Below are 17,435 nucleotides of genomic sequence, written 5' to 3'. Positions count from 1 at the left end.
AGGGTGTTAGAAAAAAATAAATATATAATGTTTGTGGGTTTTAAGTAATTTTCTATCAAAAAAAAATGTTTTAGTCTTGTAAACACCAAATCTGAAAAACACCCAAAGTAGAGAAGTGGTTAACCTTGTTTGTTTCCCTTCCTTTATACATGTAAGCATAAGATACTTTGTTTTATGGCACTTGCTTGTGTATGTAGATACAGTGCATCCGGACAGTATTCACAGTGCTTCACTTTTTCCACATTTTGTTATGTTACAGCCTTATTTCAAAATGGATTAAATTCATTATTTTCCTCAAAATTCTACAAACAATACCCCATAATGACAATGTGAAAGAAGTTTGTTTGAAATCTTTGCAAATGTATTAAAAGTAAAAAAATCCCATGTACATACCGTATTTATCGGGGTATTGCACGCTCCGGCGTATAGCGCGCACCCCTAAAGTGGACCCGCATTCCTGTGGAAAAAATATTTTTGTACTTACAGTTTTGGTGTCTTGCACGGCGTCCATCGGCAGCCTCTTCGGGTCCCCCCCTCTTTTCTGCGGCCGGCCAGGTTAACGTGCTCAGATAAGGGGTCTGGTGTGAATTTTTGGGGGAACTCCACGCCATTTTTTTTTTAAATTTGGGGTGGAGTTCCCATTATAATCCACACCAGACCTGAAGGGTCTGGAATGGATATTTGGGGAGAACCCCATGTCATTTTTTTTAAATTGACGGAGGGGTTCCCCTTAATATCCATTCCAGACCTGAAGGGTCTGGTAATGGAATTTGGGGGGACCCCCATGCTATTTTTTTTTTTTTTATGAATGAATTCGCTCTGAATTGCCAGAGCCGACAATTCATTATAGCCGCAAGTCCGGTTTTAAAGACTTTTTTTCCTTTCAGAAATGACACTTTGTGCAGAGACAGTTCTAAGTACTTGAAACATGCGCTATTTCACATGCTAACTTTACACCCCCCTAGGTACGAAATTCAAAGGAATATTTCACTTTTATTGTTTCACTTTTAGCATTATTAAATTCACTGCTCCCGAAAAAACAGCCGTTTTTAAAACTTTTTTTTGCATTGATACCCAGGTCCCCAAACACTTTTTAGGACAATAACTTGCATATTAGCCTTTAAAATTAGCACTTTAGATTTCAAATGTTCGAGTCCCATAGACTTTAACGGGGTTCTAAAGTTTTTCTAAATATTTTTCAGGTATCAGGTGCCCCCCCCCCCCCCAAAAAAAAACAGGGGTCATTGGGAAAATGCCTCCTGCATTGATGGTCAGTGAGCAAAAAGATCATTGGCAGCTTCAGTCACTGGCTCTGATAAATTGTGTTGGCCCTGGAACTATGCAGGCGCCATCAGATAGAAGGTTAGTCAGCCATCGCTGAAGAAACCCCCTAACTACTGGAGGAAACCTAGGTTTCTACGAAAGCCTGGTTGACAATAGATTCTGTATAAGGTACATTCCAAATAGAAGAGGCCTGAGATTTTGCAAGCCTGGGATTGGTTAATATTTAAATTTATGTATTTAACCAATAGAGGCCCGCTCTATAGTCAAATGACGGCTACAGCGTGGGCCTGAAAATTCGGGAGGACGTCAATGCGCACCCCCTGCAGGGCTTGTGCGGCATGCACTGTGATCACTGAGTCACTGAGACTTGGTGGATCTCAGATCTGTGTAAGAGACTGGTCCCGGCCCCTTACCATGTGATCAGCTGTCAGCCAATGACAGCTGATCACATGATGTAAACAAAGGCTGACAGCGTGAGGAGAAAAAAAAGCAGATCACCGGCTTGTTTACAAAGGGACATCGGTCCTGAAGAGGAAGGAGGTACATCTGCCTCCTCTGTGCCCAAAAATACTGCTTGCCAGTGCCACCTGCCAGTGCCCACAGTGCCACCTATCTATGTCTGCAGTGCCACCTATCAATGCCCACAGTGCCACCTATCAATGCCCACCTGTGATGCCAATCAGTGCCACCTAGTAATGCTGCCTATCAGTGTAACTGATCAGTGCCCATTATTGCCACTCATCAGTGCCCATCACTGCCACCTATTAGTGCCATCTATCAATGCCACCTATTAGTGTCACTTCTCAGTGCACACCAGTGCCATCTATCAATGCCCTTCAGTGCCACCCATCAGTGCCACCTCTCAGTGCCCACCAGTGCCACCTATCAGTGCCCACCAGTACCGCCTTATCAGTGCCGACCAGTGCTGCCTTATTGGTGCCCATCAATGCAGCCCATTGGTGCCCATCAATCCAGCCCATCAGTGCCCATCAGTGCAGCCCATCAGTGCCCATCAGTACAGCCTCATCAGCGTACATCAATGAAGGAGAAAAATTACCTGTTTGCAAAATTTTATTACAAAATATAAAAAAATATAATAAAAAAAAATCTGTCTTTTTATCTATTTTTTAACAAAAAAAAAAAAAAAACGCAGAGGTTCATTTAGGTACAGTGTTGCATGACTACGCAATTGTCATTCAAAATGCGACAGCATTGAAAGCTGAAAATTGGTCTGGGCAGGAGGGGGGTTTTAAGTGCCCAGTAAGCAACTGGTTAAAAGATAAACTCTAGATCATTTCAAGTTTTGCTCTAATATTTGCAGCATGGCAAGGTTTGATGGTGGAATTGTTGGATCAACAAGAATTCACTCTAAAGAAGGAAGCCTGGCCTACAGCTATGAACTCATCAAAGGTGAGACAAGATTATATATACCATAATAAGTCAGTCTGAGTAAAACCACAAAACTTGAGTGAAACATGGGGAAATGATTGATGTGAACAGTGCAGAACCATATGCTGAATCCAGTTCTTTTGGTCAAAGATTCTGTGTGTCCCAGCACCGCTTAAAGCGATAGTAAGCCATGACTTAGCACTGATCTATAGTGTGAAACGCGTAGGATGCTATTCCCATTTTCTGCTGGTTTTTGTAGTGCATTTTTTCATCCTTTTATATTAAAGACAACCTAAAGGTTTTTTGGAGTGCGGCTGTCCATCTCTTATCCTCTACAATTTGCCTAGTGCATTTTAGGCACCCTTGATCTCCTGACTAGTCAGTGGGCCGGATTCAGATAGGTTAGCGGATCTTTAGATCTGATTTACGATCCGCCGCCGCAAGTTTTTGAGGCGAGTGCTTAATTCAGAAAGCACTTACCTCAAAACTTGCGGCGGCGTATCGTAAATCCCCCGGCGGAATTCAAATTCCGCGGCTAGGGGGAATGTACTATTTAAATCAGGCGCGTCCCCGCGCCGATCCAACAGCGCATGCGCCGTCCACAAATTTTCCCAGCATGCATTGCTCCAAATGACGTCGCAAGGACGTCATTGGTTTCGACGTTAACGTAAATTACGTCCGGCCGTATTCGCAAACGACTTACGCAAACGACGCAAAAAAATCAAAACTCGGCGCGGGAACGACGGCCATACTTAACATAGGATACGCCGCACTTACCCCTGCTATAGCAGGGGTAACTTTCCGCCGGAAAAAGCCAAACGCAAACGACGTAAAAAAAAAAAACGCCGGGCGGTCGTTTCTTTTCTGAATCAGCGTAAATGCTCATTTGCATATTCAAAGCGTAAAAGACACGGAAGCGCCACCTAGCGGCCGGCCTGGAATTGCAGCCTAAGATCCGACAGTGTAAGTCACTTACACCTGTCGGATCTTAGGGATATCTATGCGTAACTGATTCTATGAATCAGTCGCATAGATATGACCGGCCGGCCTTATAGATACGACGGCGTATCAGGAGATACGCCGTTGTATCTCCTATCTGAATCCGGGCCACTGAGTGTTCATCATACCCACCTGGAGCGGTAACTCCCTTCCTCTCGTAAAGTGATAATAAAGCCCGCTTTGTACATTTTTACCTACAGGTAGGCCTATATTAAGGCTTGTGGAGTACCATGCCAGGGACTTGCTATATATTCACATGGTTTAGTGTGGCATGCTGTTAATACCATAATAAGACCAGGGCTGAAGTCCTGCGGGAACGTGTGGGAACGGAGTCCTTGCACTTTTTTTCAGAGCAGGAACGCAGTTCCCTTTGCAGGACTAGAGCAGCTGAGTCGCCCGAGCCAATCCTTCACTAAGCGGCGATGCCCAGCTCGAGTCACTGTCAGGGGCAGGCGAACCATAGTAATCCTTTGTTACTGGCCGCTTCCTGTATATGGATTCATCGGGTAGTGTGCGGGTATTCTGTCACTTCCTCGATGCCGCAATGTCTCCTGGGAGCTTTTGTCATTGTTCCCAGGAGACATTGCGGAGGTCTGCCGCAAGTTATCATGGGACTTAGAAAGAACTTGCTTAAAAAAAAACATGCGGTTTAGTAATTATGCATATGAGCGAATAATTTTTTTTTGGTGGGGGAGTGGATCTTGGGTGGGAGTTCCTACACTTTTTTCCCCAGGACCCCTGAATAAGACTGATGCCACGTACACATGACCGTTATTCATGTCATGCAAAAAAACTATGTTTTTCTCGACGTGATTTGTCGTGATTCCTCTCAAGCCTGCCTTGCTTTCACACGTTCATGATAAAAAATGCTAGAGCAAAGCGCGGTGACGTACAACACGTACGACGGCACTATAAAGGGGAAGTTCCATTCAAATGGTGCCACCCTTTGGGCGGCTTTTGCTAATTTCCCCATCTCATAACTTGCTTCTGAGAATGCACGCTTTTTTCCCCCATGTTAAAGCGTACACACGACCGCTTTTCACGACGTGAAAAACAACGAGAAAAAATAGAGCAGGTTCTAATTATTTTTTGGCCAATTTTGGGCAAAATGCTCTGGGGCCTACACACGACTGTTTTTCACGACCAATTTAAAAAAATTGCACTTTTCTCTTCATGAAAAACGGTTGTGTGTACGCGACTGTGGTCTGTAGCCGAAACTGATGAAAGCAGCTATGATATAGTCCGTTTATAATCTCTCTGTTTCTCCTCTGTTTTAGGAATTACTGGTATTATGACATTTACCCAGACTCAGCCAGACAGTATGATCCTACAACTGAGAAAAAATAACAGGGTGGAAGTATCTGCTTTATTTAGTAAGTATACTTATCATAGCCACAAGAAGCATTACTCAATAACACTGAGGTTCTCAACCTTTTGTTGTCAACATAATGCAATGAGGTTCGTTGCCATATAGGAGAAGACTGGGCTGGGGGCATTTGCCCCTGCGTCACTACTAATAAGAAATATTTGGCTGGTGGCCCTCAGTGATGAAACTTCTCCCATTCAGACATCAATCAGTGCTGGGCATGCAGTCAGTGACACGTGGTGGGTGTTATATGTGTTATATATGTAGCGCCTGGTTACTTTGAGGAACCGGTGCTATTTGAATTTAAAGGGAGATCAGAGTGTAGTTAAACTCTGATCCAAATTGTTATGCTTAAAACAGGGTCTCTGTCTCAGCTTGGCTGTGCTGTGGGCTCATTCTGTTGTACTGGGGTGTTCTTCCCACCCCTGTGCAGTAGATGGCAGCAGTGGAGTCAAGGTTTGGGTGCTCTTCCCCAGCAGCCAATCAGGAGGGTGTAGCCTCGCTGTGCATGCTGGGGGAGGGTATTTATGGGGCAGACGCCATTGGTTCTGGGTCTTCTTCATCCAGTGTGGCACCCACCTTTAGGGTGGCCACATCACGGCGCCCCGGCGTTATGGCCTACCTGGCCGGGGCGTGCTTGCCACGCGGTGTTCCTGGTTCAGGGAACATGTTGGCCCGGAACATCTGAGCAGCGACGGGGACTTAGTGAGCGACTGGGTTCCCACCTTTGAGGATACCAAGCGGTAGTGCTGTTCGGTGGGGAGTTCATCTGAGGAGCGCCAATGAGAGGCTGGCGATCCAAAAGGGTTTCGACAAACCACCGGGGATCAAGGTAGCCGGACACTGAAGGATTGATCACCTGTCAGTCGGTACCTGGGCGACATTAAGAAGAAGGATTACCTCGGTAACTGCAACCAGAGAGGGCCTGTGGCAGAGGCGTCTCCCTAAGGTCCATTCAGGAGGGTCTGGGGCAGAGACTTTATCCTACAAATGTTCGAGTGATACTCCGGCTGCCAGGTCAGTGAGAGAGGCCTGTCCGGGTACACTAAACCCACTCAGGCAGGAGTGGTATGGAAAGTGTTACATACGGGAACAGGACTGTTCCAAATACTACGCCTGAATCTGCTGTTCTCCGTCTTTCTGCAAACTCTATCCCTTTCATCACCAGTTCATTGTTTTTACCCGGCTGGGTAATAAAGAGCACAGAAAAGACACTTGTTGGGGACATTCCTTTACTATTGCTATATGCACCATTCACCCCTAGGAATTCGGAAGAGCCACGAGGTAAATGTGCCACCCAAAACAAACCAGCAGCTCCTTCGGGGGTAGTGCTACATATAGCTATCAGCAATCTGTTCTGGGCAGTGATCCAAACAGAGGGGAGTCTTTCAGCACCAATTTCCTTTGTGGATCAGAAAAGTCATGTCAATATATCCCAAGAGCCACAAAATAAGCTGGAAGATGTTAAGATGTGAGATAATAAATTATGTTCTTTAGAATTTCCACCTTTCCATGTCCACCAATCACTGTCACCAGTAGTGTATTTAGGTTTTGTGCTGCCCTAGGCCTGACTAAACTCGTGCACCCCCTACCCCCATTTAAATATGACCCACCCCTTCCTATCAAGGCCACACCCCTTTCTGTTAAGACCCACCCTGAACCTACGCCTGTCTGATCTCGCCTAGATGCCGTCGTATCTTGACACGGGAATTTTGAAATTACGCCGGCGTATCAATAGATACGCCGGCGTAATTTATTTGTGGATCTACCCCTTTGTGTTTCACAACACACAGATGTGAACGGGCCCTGAAGCTTAAGCTTCTTACAAACGCTCGGTTTACTCGGCAAGAACCAGCAAGAAAACTGCTGGCAGAGCTTTCTTGTCGAGTAAACCGAGCGTGTGTACGAGGCTTTTTAAGGTTTCTCGTCAAGAAAACTGCCCAGAATCTAGACGAGAAAAATAGAGAACCTGCTCTTTATTTCCTCGTCATGAGATTCTCGGCAGTTTTCCTGCAGAGAAAACCGAGAGTGTATATACTTACCTGGTCGCCATGGAAACCTGCGCATGTTCGAAATGACTTTGACGCATGCGCAGTAGCTTCCTAGGCATAGGTAGGGTGCAGTAAGATGGCGGTGACGGCATCGAATGTGACGAGCGCATGCTCGTTGTATGCGATGACGTCACCGCGTTCTTGCCTTTCAAGAGAACCGCGGTTCTTTTGAAAGGAGAGTCTGTACACTCGGGCGGCAAGAGATTCTTGCCAAGAATCTCGTCGGGAAAAACTATGGATTTTTCCTGACATGATTCTTGCTCGTATGTACAGGGCTTCATGCTCTCCTTTATGAGCAAGTTTTTCTGATTTATTTATGTTGACTACACAGTTGCTTTATAATTAGTGCCTTTACCACTATGGAGGTGGTGTTCCTCTGCCATCTTGTGGTATTTTTATTGTACTGCAATCGTCAAGACTATTTTATATGCATCTTTAACACAAACATAATCCAACTTTACACTAAAAGGTAGGTGTGGTGTTCTTCCGCCATCTTGTGATTCTTTTATCGTACTACAATTTCTATTGTACTACAAAATTTACTACTTTTATATGCTTTTTTAACATAAATGTTATTAACATAAAAACAAAGTCAGACTCTCAAAAGATCCTTTTTTCCTCTTAGACTTAGGTCTGAGGACCCCCTACATGGAGGTAAAAATAAATATGCAACATCTCTGAAAATACAATAATACAATATAACAATAATAATAATTATAATAATAAATAATACAAATAAAATTAGATTACATTCTTCTTAATAAGCAGATACTTTTGTACCACTCTAGGACTAATTGCCTTGACACCCCCCCCCCCCCCAATCCATTACTTTCTAAACTCTACTCAACACATGCATATACAAGTAGAATGATAAAATATTACAATAAAAATGACATTTTATTAGTGAGAAAGGTGTATTATCTACATCAGTGATCATTAACTTGTGATCTTTTGCATCAGCTATCCTTATTGTTCGATTATTTATTTGTGGCCCAAGGAAATTCCTCTTCTTTCAATGTGACCCAGGAAGGTCAAAAAATTGGACACCCCTGCTTTAGCCCTTCTCACTATAATCTGTTTGGTTATGCTGTCTTATTAAATATACCATTGAAATCATTTTGTTCTATCTGATAGGTGCAACAAATAATAAAGTAATAATAAATTAATAATAAAGCAAAAAATGCCTGTTGATTATATAGGAAATTCAGAGCTGTCCTATGTTCTGTGCTCACTTCCTATGTTATCTTAAGGAGTTTAATTGGCCCTCCTAGGGCCAGATTCAGGTACAATTGCGGCGGCGCAACGTAACCCGTTTACGTTACACCGCCGCAAGTTTTCAGTGTAAGTGCCTGATCCTCAAAGCACTTAACTGCAAACTTGCGACGGTGTAACGTAAACCCGTCCAGCGCAAGACCGCCCAATTCAAATGGGGCGTGTACCATTTTAATTAGGCGCGCTCCTGCGCCGGACGTTCTGCAAATGCTCCATTCACAATTTTCCCGACGTGCTTTGCGCGAACTTACGGCGGCCCGATGTGTTTGTGAATCGCGACGTGCGTAACGTACTTACGCCGAAAAAAAAAATTCAAAATTGATGCGGGAACGACGGCCATACTTTAACATGGTGGAGTAATTTTACACCATGTTAATAGCACACTTAACTTTGCGACGGGAAAAAAGACTTGCCCCGACGTAACGAACGCGAAAACCTTTGTGGATCGCCGTAAAACCTCATTTGCATACCCGACGCTGGAATACGACGCAAACTCCCCCCAGCGGCGGCCAAAGTAGTGCATCCTAAGATCCGACGGTGTAAGTCAGAACTGATTCTATGAATCAGCCGCATAGATACGACAAGAGATACGACGGTGTATCAGGAGATACGCCGTCGTATCTCTTCTCTGAATCTGGCCCCTAGTTCTTATCTTGAACTACAGAATAATTAGTGATCATGGTAAGAGAATTTGAGAATTTTAGTAGTTTAGCAAAAGACAACTAGGCAGGGCTGACACCACTCAGTCCACACAAATTTAGTCTGTTGCAAAATCAGGAAACTTGCCTGTATTGCAAAAATGTACTTCATATGTTTTCTTCTTTTTCTACTTTTCTCTGATATATACTTTAACGTTTTGTTATGCCCTTCCTTTAGCAAAAGGGACTTTTCTTTCCGAAGCTGAGCTGGAAGAATTTAAACAGTGGGGGGAGTGCAATGGACTTCAGGGCTACAGAGAGCTCAACATCAGTATCAACTATGGTATGAAAATGTCTCAGATTGCATGTTCAGCCATTTATTACCCCATTACATGTCACATGTAATCTAACATTCTTTTCCTGTTTAGCACAGAAATGTTTTGGTAGGTTTCACATGTCTAAGCAGTTGGATGAGATAAAGGTTGGTGTCTCTTTTTTTTTCTGGGGTTACATTTTCATATTTATCTCTTTTTAGCTCACATAATAATTTACTCTGTAATTGCCCCAACAGTGCAGCGCAGTTTTCAGTCTGTGGGCTCCCCCGTTCTCTGTTGCCTACTAGGATGCTGGTGGGATTGTACCGGCTTCCTGCCTTCCAGGCTACATGAACCCTGTCCATGCAGCATCACTGGTTGCTAGGACACTGGCAGCCACCACACCTCCAGCATCCTAGTAACCAATGATGCGTCACAGCTAACAAGTGGCCGGTGTTCTGTCAAGATGTGCCCGCCATCGAAAAGTGCCCGCGCATGCACAGAACGGTACGACTCTCCAGCTGATTTCCCAATCAGCTAGAGTCACATCACCATAGCGCATGCGCACATCGTAGGAGCCTTTTTTCGACGGGAGATACCATTTCTCTGGCACAATTTAATGCTATGCAAACAGCGGAGGGACACCGTATTTGTCATATTGTGCCATGCTGTTGCGCCACAGGTTTACAATCTAGTATTTGCTAGGATGGAGTCAGCTTGAGCTTGATTAATAGTTACATTTACTTGGGTCTCTTGAGCAATCTGGTTATTGTTTGCTTCTGCCTTCTGCTGGGGATTGTCCCTGGCAATAGTGTGGAAAGTTTCACAACCATTAGATAATTCACTGCCAGTGGTGCAGGCTGGGAGAAGGTATAGATGTTCAGGAGTGACCTTGAAAAATAAGTATTTCCCTGGCCTTCTGTTGGGGAGAGGGATGTAGATGGCTGTCAGATGCTCTCAGACCTGCTGCCTGATGAGGGTGACCTTGTACCAGGACAGAAACATAGGTCGAATGCCTAGTATGCTGAGCAAGGGGTAATCGGGGTACCCAAGAAGCTGGCGAAAGCTTGGTCCCCAACTGAAGTGTGGTGGATTTTCCCCAAGGAGTCAGTAATGGAATCATTTAGTGTCATGCAGTCAGAAGCTGCTTTCACAGAATGCCGGGTTGGCTTGAAGGTAATTTATCTGTGAAGATAGTAAGTACTTTAGTCCCTTATTTCTAATCTGAGTTAGGAATACATACAGTGGAACCTCAGATTACGAGCATAATTCGTTCCAGGAGAATACTCGTAATCCAAAGTACTCGCATATCAAAGCGAGTTTCCCATTGAAGTCAATGGAAACGAAAATAATTTGTTCCACATTGACTTCAATGGCATGCAATACCGCATGCGGCCAGAAGTGGGGAGCGCCGGAGAGCCTCGGAAATGTCCGGAAAGGCCCAAGGACACCACGGCAGACCTTGGAAAAACTCAGTTCCCGAGCCGTTCCAGGGGCTTCGATTGGCGCCTTTCGGCTCCGCTTGGCACCGGCGCCCCCTACCTCAGGCCAAAGGCGGTACTGCACACCACTTTGGCCTCAATCCTGCTCGTTTTGCGAGACAACACTCGCAAACTGAGTTAGAATTTTTTTAAATACAGTGCTTGTATAGCACAACGCTCGTTAACTGCGTTACTCGCAATCCGAGGTTCCACTGTATATCTTCTTGGTCTACCACTAGGGGGCTTATTATCAGAGATGCAGGTTGTGGGGGGGGTATAAATATTGTACACATGTATAAGAGTAACCTTGGTAAGTCAGTCTTCTCCCAGGCCTCCAGACCTAGGAGGGTGGCTGCCACATCCACTCAGGCATGCTACGTGAGGAGAGTGATCGGTTCCTGGAGAGGGGCCTAGGTTGGAGGGCTAGTGGACTGAACAAGATGATTGAAGCCTCATGAAGAAACTTCAGCCTAACTAGGGTATCTAAGAATCTTGTTAAAACTTGGTCCACAACTAATGTATATGGATTCTCACCAAGGAGTGGTGAGAACTATTTAGTGTCTTGCCGTTGGGAGCTGATTTCACAGAATGTTTGGTTGGCTTTTATGGTCCTTTGACTGTGAAGACAGTAAGTTATTTTAGTCCTTCATCTGGAGTCTACCAAGTCCATGGCTGTCCTGTGCCCTAAACCTCTCTCCCAGGAGTGATGAGTGGAAGTCAATAAAGTTTCTTGCATCGAAAATTTGCCCATCAGTGTACCATTATTGCCGAGGACTAGAACCTAAGGTAAAATGGTAGCCCATCCCACCTCTGAAGTACCTCATATGCTTTGGGGGTCAGGGGAGTGCTACAGTAGTGTAACACTTTTCGTTAAAAACGTTCGACCAAAAAGAGGAACAATTGAACAAGACAGAGGCACTTCATTCTAAAGGATCAACAGTTTCTTTAAATGAGAAATAGTCAGTAGATATGTATTTCTATGGGTATTGTACCTTCAAAAAGATTTTTGTTTTTTTACTCTTTACTTCCTTTTTATAACCTGTCTGCACCTTGTCTCTTTCTATTCCTTGTGTCTCCATGCTGTAGGACAATGTTACTTCCTGGAATCTTATAGCTAAATCTTCAAGCAACTTTGATCGAAATTATGAGCTCAGAATCCTCTATAGAGCGAGGCTGGAGATCTCAAAAAAGGGAGAAGAATATACATTGCGGGAGATCATTACAGCGTGAGTGTCTGTCATTTTATCAGTTGCTTCAGCAATCAATGCTACAATTCCCATTGAAACTCTGCAAAAATTTCAGAAAATTCTTAGACACTAAACAATTAGTTATTTTTTGTTTTAATTTGTTTTGTTTGTTTTTTTGTTTTGTTTTCGTTTTTGGAGTCATTCGTTATGATCGCAATTTGTAAATTTGTATATTCGAAAATTCATAAATTCAAAAATTCGAAAATCTAAAAACAAGAAAGAAAATCTAAAAATTTGAAACAATAACTATTAAACTATAGGTATTGGAAATTCCTTTCAAATTTGTCTGTTAGTGAACGTAACAAATACAAATGTATTCAAATTTACAAATTATCCAAAATAACGAATGCCTCATCTAAACAAATGGAACAGAACAAATTAATAATAAATAATCATAATAATAAAAAAGTTGTTATTATTATTATTGTTATTTATTATTATTAATTTGTTACATTCCATTTGTTTAGATACAGCATTTGTTATTTTGGATAATTTGTAAATTCGTATTTGTTACGTTCACTTACAGCCAAATTTGAAAGGAAATTCCAATACCTATAATTTAATAGTTAGTAATAGTAAAGTTATTACTAGTTATTATTTCAGATTTTCTAATATTCGGGTTTTTGAATTTCCGAATTTTCGAATATTCAAATTTTTGAATATTCAGAAAAATGTGTTAAATGGGTTTTCGTTAATTTGAATATTTATGAATTAACGAATTTGTTGAAATCCGTTTAAAAAAATTTGGAACAAAACAAATTGCACATGTCTAGTAGACACCCAGACAGAAAACTCTGCTAACTTTTACTAAAGTAAATGGGAGTTTGAAGTAGGAGAGCCTGCCAGCTACAATACATTAACTGTCCCAGTATTATAATAAGATAGTAATGCAGGGAAAAGCAGTGACTCATATAAACAAATTTGAAACAGGTGCAGCGCTCAGAACAGTGGAACGAGTATGCAAGCTTGTAGTAGGATCCACCAACGGGTGCTCTGGCTCAGATTTTCAGTTACAAGTGATAGTTGAATGAAATGATAGAGCCAGCAACTTTAAAGTCCATGCGAGTTACTTTACTTGTACCTGATAGTGAGCTTACGCGTTTCAGCAGGAAGCCTTAATCTCAGCTTCCTGCCGAAGCGCGTAAAGTAAAAGTAGAATAACTTGCATGGACTTTGGAATAGCAGGCTCTATAATTTCAAGTATCACAATTAAAAAAAATGGGAGATATTTTTTCTGGGAGAAATATGTAAGGAAAACCTTAAAGTGGTTATAAAGGATTTTTTTTTTAAGTTTTTGCATTAAAGTAAAAAAACACCTCTGCAGCCCTCTCCTTCTCCCATCACAGGTGATGCAGCAGCAGTGGGGTCCATTGGCTTCTGCTGCTGTCAGTCAAATCCAATGAGGTGGAAGCAGGTTGCAAGGCCGAGCCATGCTATTTGTGTAAATACAGTTGCAATAAAAAGTATGTGAACCCTTTGGAATGATATGGATTTTTGCACAAATTGGTCATAAAATGTGATCTGATTTCATCTAAGTCACAACAATAGACAATCACAGTCTGCTTAAACTAATAACACACAAAGAATTAAATGTTACCATGTTTCTATTGAACACACCATGTAAACATTCACAGTGCAGGTGTAAAAAGTATGTGAACCCTTGGATTTAATAACTGGTTGAACCTCCTTTGGCAGCAATAACTTCAACTAAACGTTTCCTGTAGTTGCAGATCAGACGTGCACAACGGTCAGGAGTAATTCTTGACCATTGCTCTTTACAGAACTGTTTCAGTTCAGCAATATTCTTGGGATGTCTGGTGTGAATCGCTTTCTTGAGGTCATGCCACAGCATCTTAATCGGCTTGAGGTCAGGACTCTGACTGGGCCACTACAGAAGGTGTATTTTCTTCTGTTGAAGCCATTCTGTTGTTGATTTACTTCTATGCTTTGGGTCGTTGACCTGTTGCAACACCCATCTTCTGTTGAGCTTCAGCTGGTGGACAGATGGCCTTAAGTTCCCTGCAAAATGTCTCGATAAACTTGGGATTTCATTTTTACTTCAATGATAGCAATCCGTCCAGGCCCTGAGGCAGCAAAGTAGCCCCAAACCATAATGCCCCCACCACCATACTTCACAGTTGGGATGAGGTTTTGATGTTGGTGTGCTGTGCCTCTTTTTCTCCACACATAGTGTTGTGTGTTTCTTCCAAACAACTCAACTTTGGTTTCATCTGTCCACAGAATATTTTGCCAGTACTGCTGTGGAACATCCAGGTGCTCTTGTGCAAACTGTAAACGTGCAGCAATGTTTTTTTGGACAGCAGTGGCTTCCTCTGTGGTATCCTCCCATGAAATCCATTCTTGTTTAGTGTTTTACATATCGTAGATTCGCTAACAGGGATGTTAGCATATGCCAAAGACTTTTGTAAGTCTTTAGCTGACACTCTAGGATTCTTCTTCACCTCAGTGAGCAGTCTGCGCTGTGCTCTTGCAGTCATCTTTACAGGACGGCCACTCCTAGGGAGAGTAGCAGCAGTGCTGTACTTTCTCCATTTATAGACAATATGTCTTAATGTGGACTGATGAACAGCAAGGCTTTTGGAGATACCTTTATAACCCTTTCCAGCTTTATGCAAGTCAACAATTCTTAATCGTAGGTCTTTTGAGAGCTCTTTTGTGTGAGGCATCATTCACATCAGGCAATGCTTCTTGTGAAAAGCAAACCCAGAACTGGTGTGTGTTTTTTATAGGGCAGGGCAGCTGTAACCAACACCTCCAATCTCATCTCATTGATTGGACTCCAGTTGACTGACACCTTACTCCAATTAGCTATTGGAGATGTCATTAGTCTAGGGGTTCACATACTTTTTCCACCTGCATTATGAATGTTTACATGGTGTGTTCAATAAAAACATGGTAACATTTAATTATGTGTGTGTTATCAGTTTAAAGCAGACTGTGGTTGTCTATTTTTGTGAATTAGATAAAGATTGGATCACATTTATGACCAATTTGTGCAGAAATCCATATCATTCCAAAAGGGTTCACATACTTTTTATTGCAACTGTAGATGCACACAAGCCCATACATGTGCCACATGAGAAGAGGAGGCACACAGAGAAGAGGAGGAGCAGAGCAGAGAGTGTCGGCGGGAGACCCCAGAAGAGGAGGTTTAGGGCCGCTCTGTGCAAAACCATTGCACAGACCAGGTAAGTATGACTGTGACAGGGGTCACTTTGGGTGGGGGGGTTTGTGCAACTCAGCTTACCTTGGGGAGCTCTGGAAACTCTGTGTCCGGCTTTCCCAGGCCCTCTTATGTGTACATCACCCTGTGTCTCTAATAGGGGCACAGGGTGAATGAGAACCCCACTATGATCTGTGCTAGTCAGACTCAGAGTTGTTTATATGTACATATTGTGTGTTGTCTCTAGACATGTGCAATTCGTTCTGTTTCTAATTAGTTTTTTTACGGAAATTCGTTAATTACGAATTTTCGTATTTACGAATTTTTTATTTACGAATTTTCGGACTTCCGAAAATTTTGAATTTACGAATTTACGAATTTTCGTATTTCCGAAAATTCGAATTTACGAATTTTCGTATTTCCGTTTTTTTTTACGAATTTCGGAAATTCGGATTTTCGGAAATTCGGAAATCCGAAAAATTTACGGATTTTTCGAATTTTCGAATTTTTCAATTTTAAATTTTTTCAATTTTCGATTTTTTCAATTTTCGAATTTTTCAATTTTCGAATTTTCGAATTTTTCAATTTTCGAATTTCGAATTTTTCAATTTTCTAATTTTTCAATTTTCGAATTTTCTAATTTTTCAATTTTCGATTTTTCAATTTTCTAATTTTTCAATTTTCTAATTTTTCAATTTTCTAATTTTTCAATTTTCTAATTTTTCAATTTTCTAATTTTTCAATTTTCGAATTTTCGAATTTTCGAATTTTCGAATTTTCGAATTTTTCAATTTTCGAATTTTCGAATTTTTCAATTTTCAAATTTTTTAATTTTCGAATTTTTTAATTTTCGAATTTTTTAATTTTTCAAGTTTCGAAATTTCGAATTTTTCAAATTTCAAATTTTTCAAATTTCAAATTTTTCAAATTTCAAATTTTTCAAATTTCAAATTTTTCAAATTTCGAATTTTTCAAATTTCGAATTTTTCAAATTTCCGAATTTCGAAAATTGAAAAATGTTTCAAATTTCGAATTTTTCAATTTCCGAATTTCGAATTTTCGAATTTTCTTATTTCCAAAAAATTCGAAATTCGAAAATTGAAAAATTCGAAAATTGAAAAATTTTACAATTTTCGAACTTCAATTTTTTCAATTTTCGAATTTTTCAATTTTCGAAAATTCGAAATTTGAAAATTGAAAAAAATCGAAGTTCGAAATTCGAAAATTGAAAAATTCGAAAATTGAAAAAATTGAAAATTGAAAAAATCGAAAATTCGAAATTTCGAAATTTTGAATTTTTCGAATTTTTCGTATTTCGAAATTTCGAAAATCGAAAAATGTGAAAATCGAAAATTCGAAATTTCGAAAAATTCGAAATTTCGAAAAATTCGAAATTTCGAAAAATTCGAAATTTCGAAAAATTCGAAATTTCGAAAAATTCGAAATTTCGAAAAATTCGAAATTTCGAAAAATTCGAAATTTCGAAAAATTCGAAATTTCGAAAATTGAAAAGTTCGAAATGTCAAAAATCGAAATTTCGAAAATTGAAAAATTCGAAAATCGAAATGTCGAAAATTGAAAAATTCGAAATTCGAAATTTCGAAAATTGGAAAATTCGAAATTCAAAAATTGAAAAATTTCGAAAACTGAAAAATTCGAAATACGAAATTACGAAAATACGAAATTTGGAAAATTCAAAATTTCGAAATTACGAAAATTTAAAAAATTCGAAATTTGAAAATGGAAAAATTCGAAATTCGAAAATTGAAAAATTCGAAATTTCGAAAATTTCGAAAATTCGTTAATTTCCGAATTTCCGAAAATTCTTTTTTTTTTTCGTTTCATTCGTTTTTTTTGTTTCATTAATTTTTTTCGTTTTTTTGCTTTTTCGGAAATCCGAAAATTTCCCGAATTTACGAATTTACGAAAAAAGCAAAAAAACGAAAAAATAATTTTTTTTTCAAAATTTACGAATTTCCGAAAAAATAAAAAAAACGAATGAAACAAAAACGAAAAAAAAAAATATTTTTCAAATTTCCCGAATTTACGAATTTACGAAAAAAGAAAAAAAAAGAAAATAACATAAACGAAAAAAACGATTTTTTTGGCAGTGCACATGTCTAGTTGTCTCATGCTGTTGTGTACCCTTTGCTGTGATAGTTTGGGGTGTGACTGTATTCTATTGTGACCGTCTGCCTCAAATATTATGG

At 40.7% G+C, this 17,435-nt stretch overlaps 1 protein-coding gene across 2 annotated transcripts in view; it reads left to right on the top strand.

The window, feature by feature from the left end:
* The window catches only part of LOC120913276, a 58,591-nt gene that overhangs the window by 4,226 nt on the left and 36,930 nt on the right, over positions 1-17,435 (top strand). For both annotated transcript variants that reach the window (XM_040323114.1, XM_040323115.1), the window contains 5 exons: positions 2,606-2,694; positions 4,950-5,045; positions 9,238-9,342; positions 9,428-9,480; positions 11,881-12,020. In XM_040323114.1, coding sequence (XP_040179048.1) covers positions 2,606-2,694; positions 4,950-5,045; positions 9,238-9,342; positions 9,428-9,480; positions 11,881-12,020 — 483 coding nt within the window. The remainder of the gene's footprint in view (positions 1-2,605; positions 2,695-4,949; positions 5,046-9,237; positions 9,343-9,427; positions 9,481-11,880; positions 12,021-17,435) is intronic.

Source organism: Rana temporaria, chromosome 9 (assembly GCF_905171775.1).
Source record: "Rana temporaria chromosome 9, aRanTem1.1, whole genome shotgun sequence".
NCBI classification, from domain to species: domain Eukaryota; kingdom Metazoa; phylum Chordata; class Amphibia; order Anura; family Ranidae; genus Rana; species Rana temporaria.
This window is presented reverse-complemented; position numbering and strand designations above follow the sequence as displayed.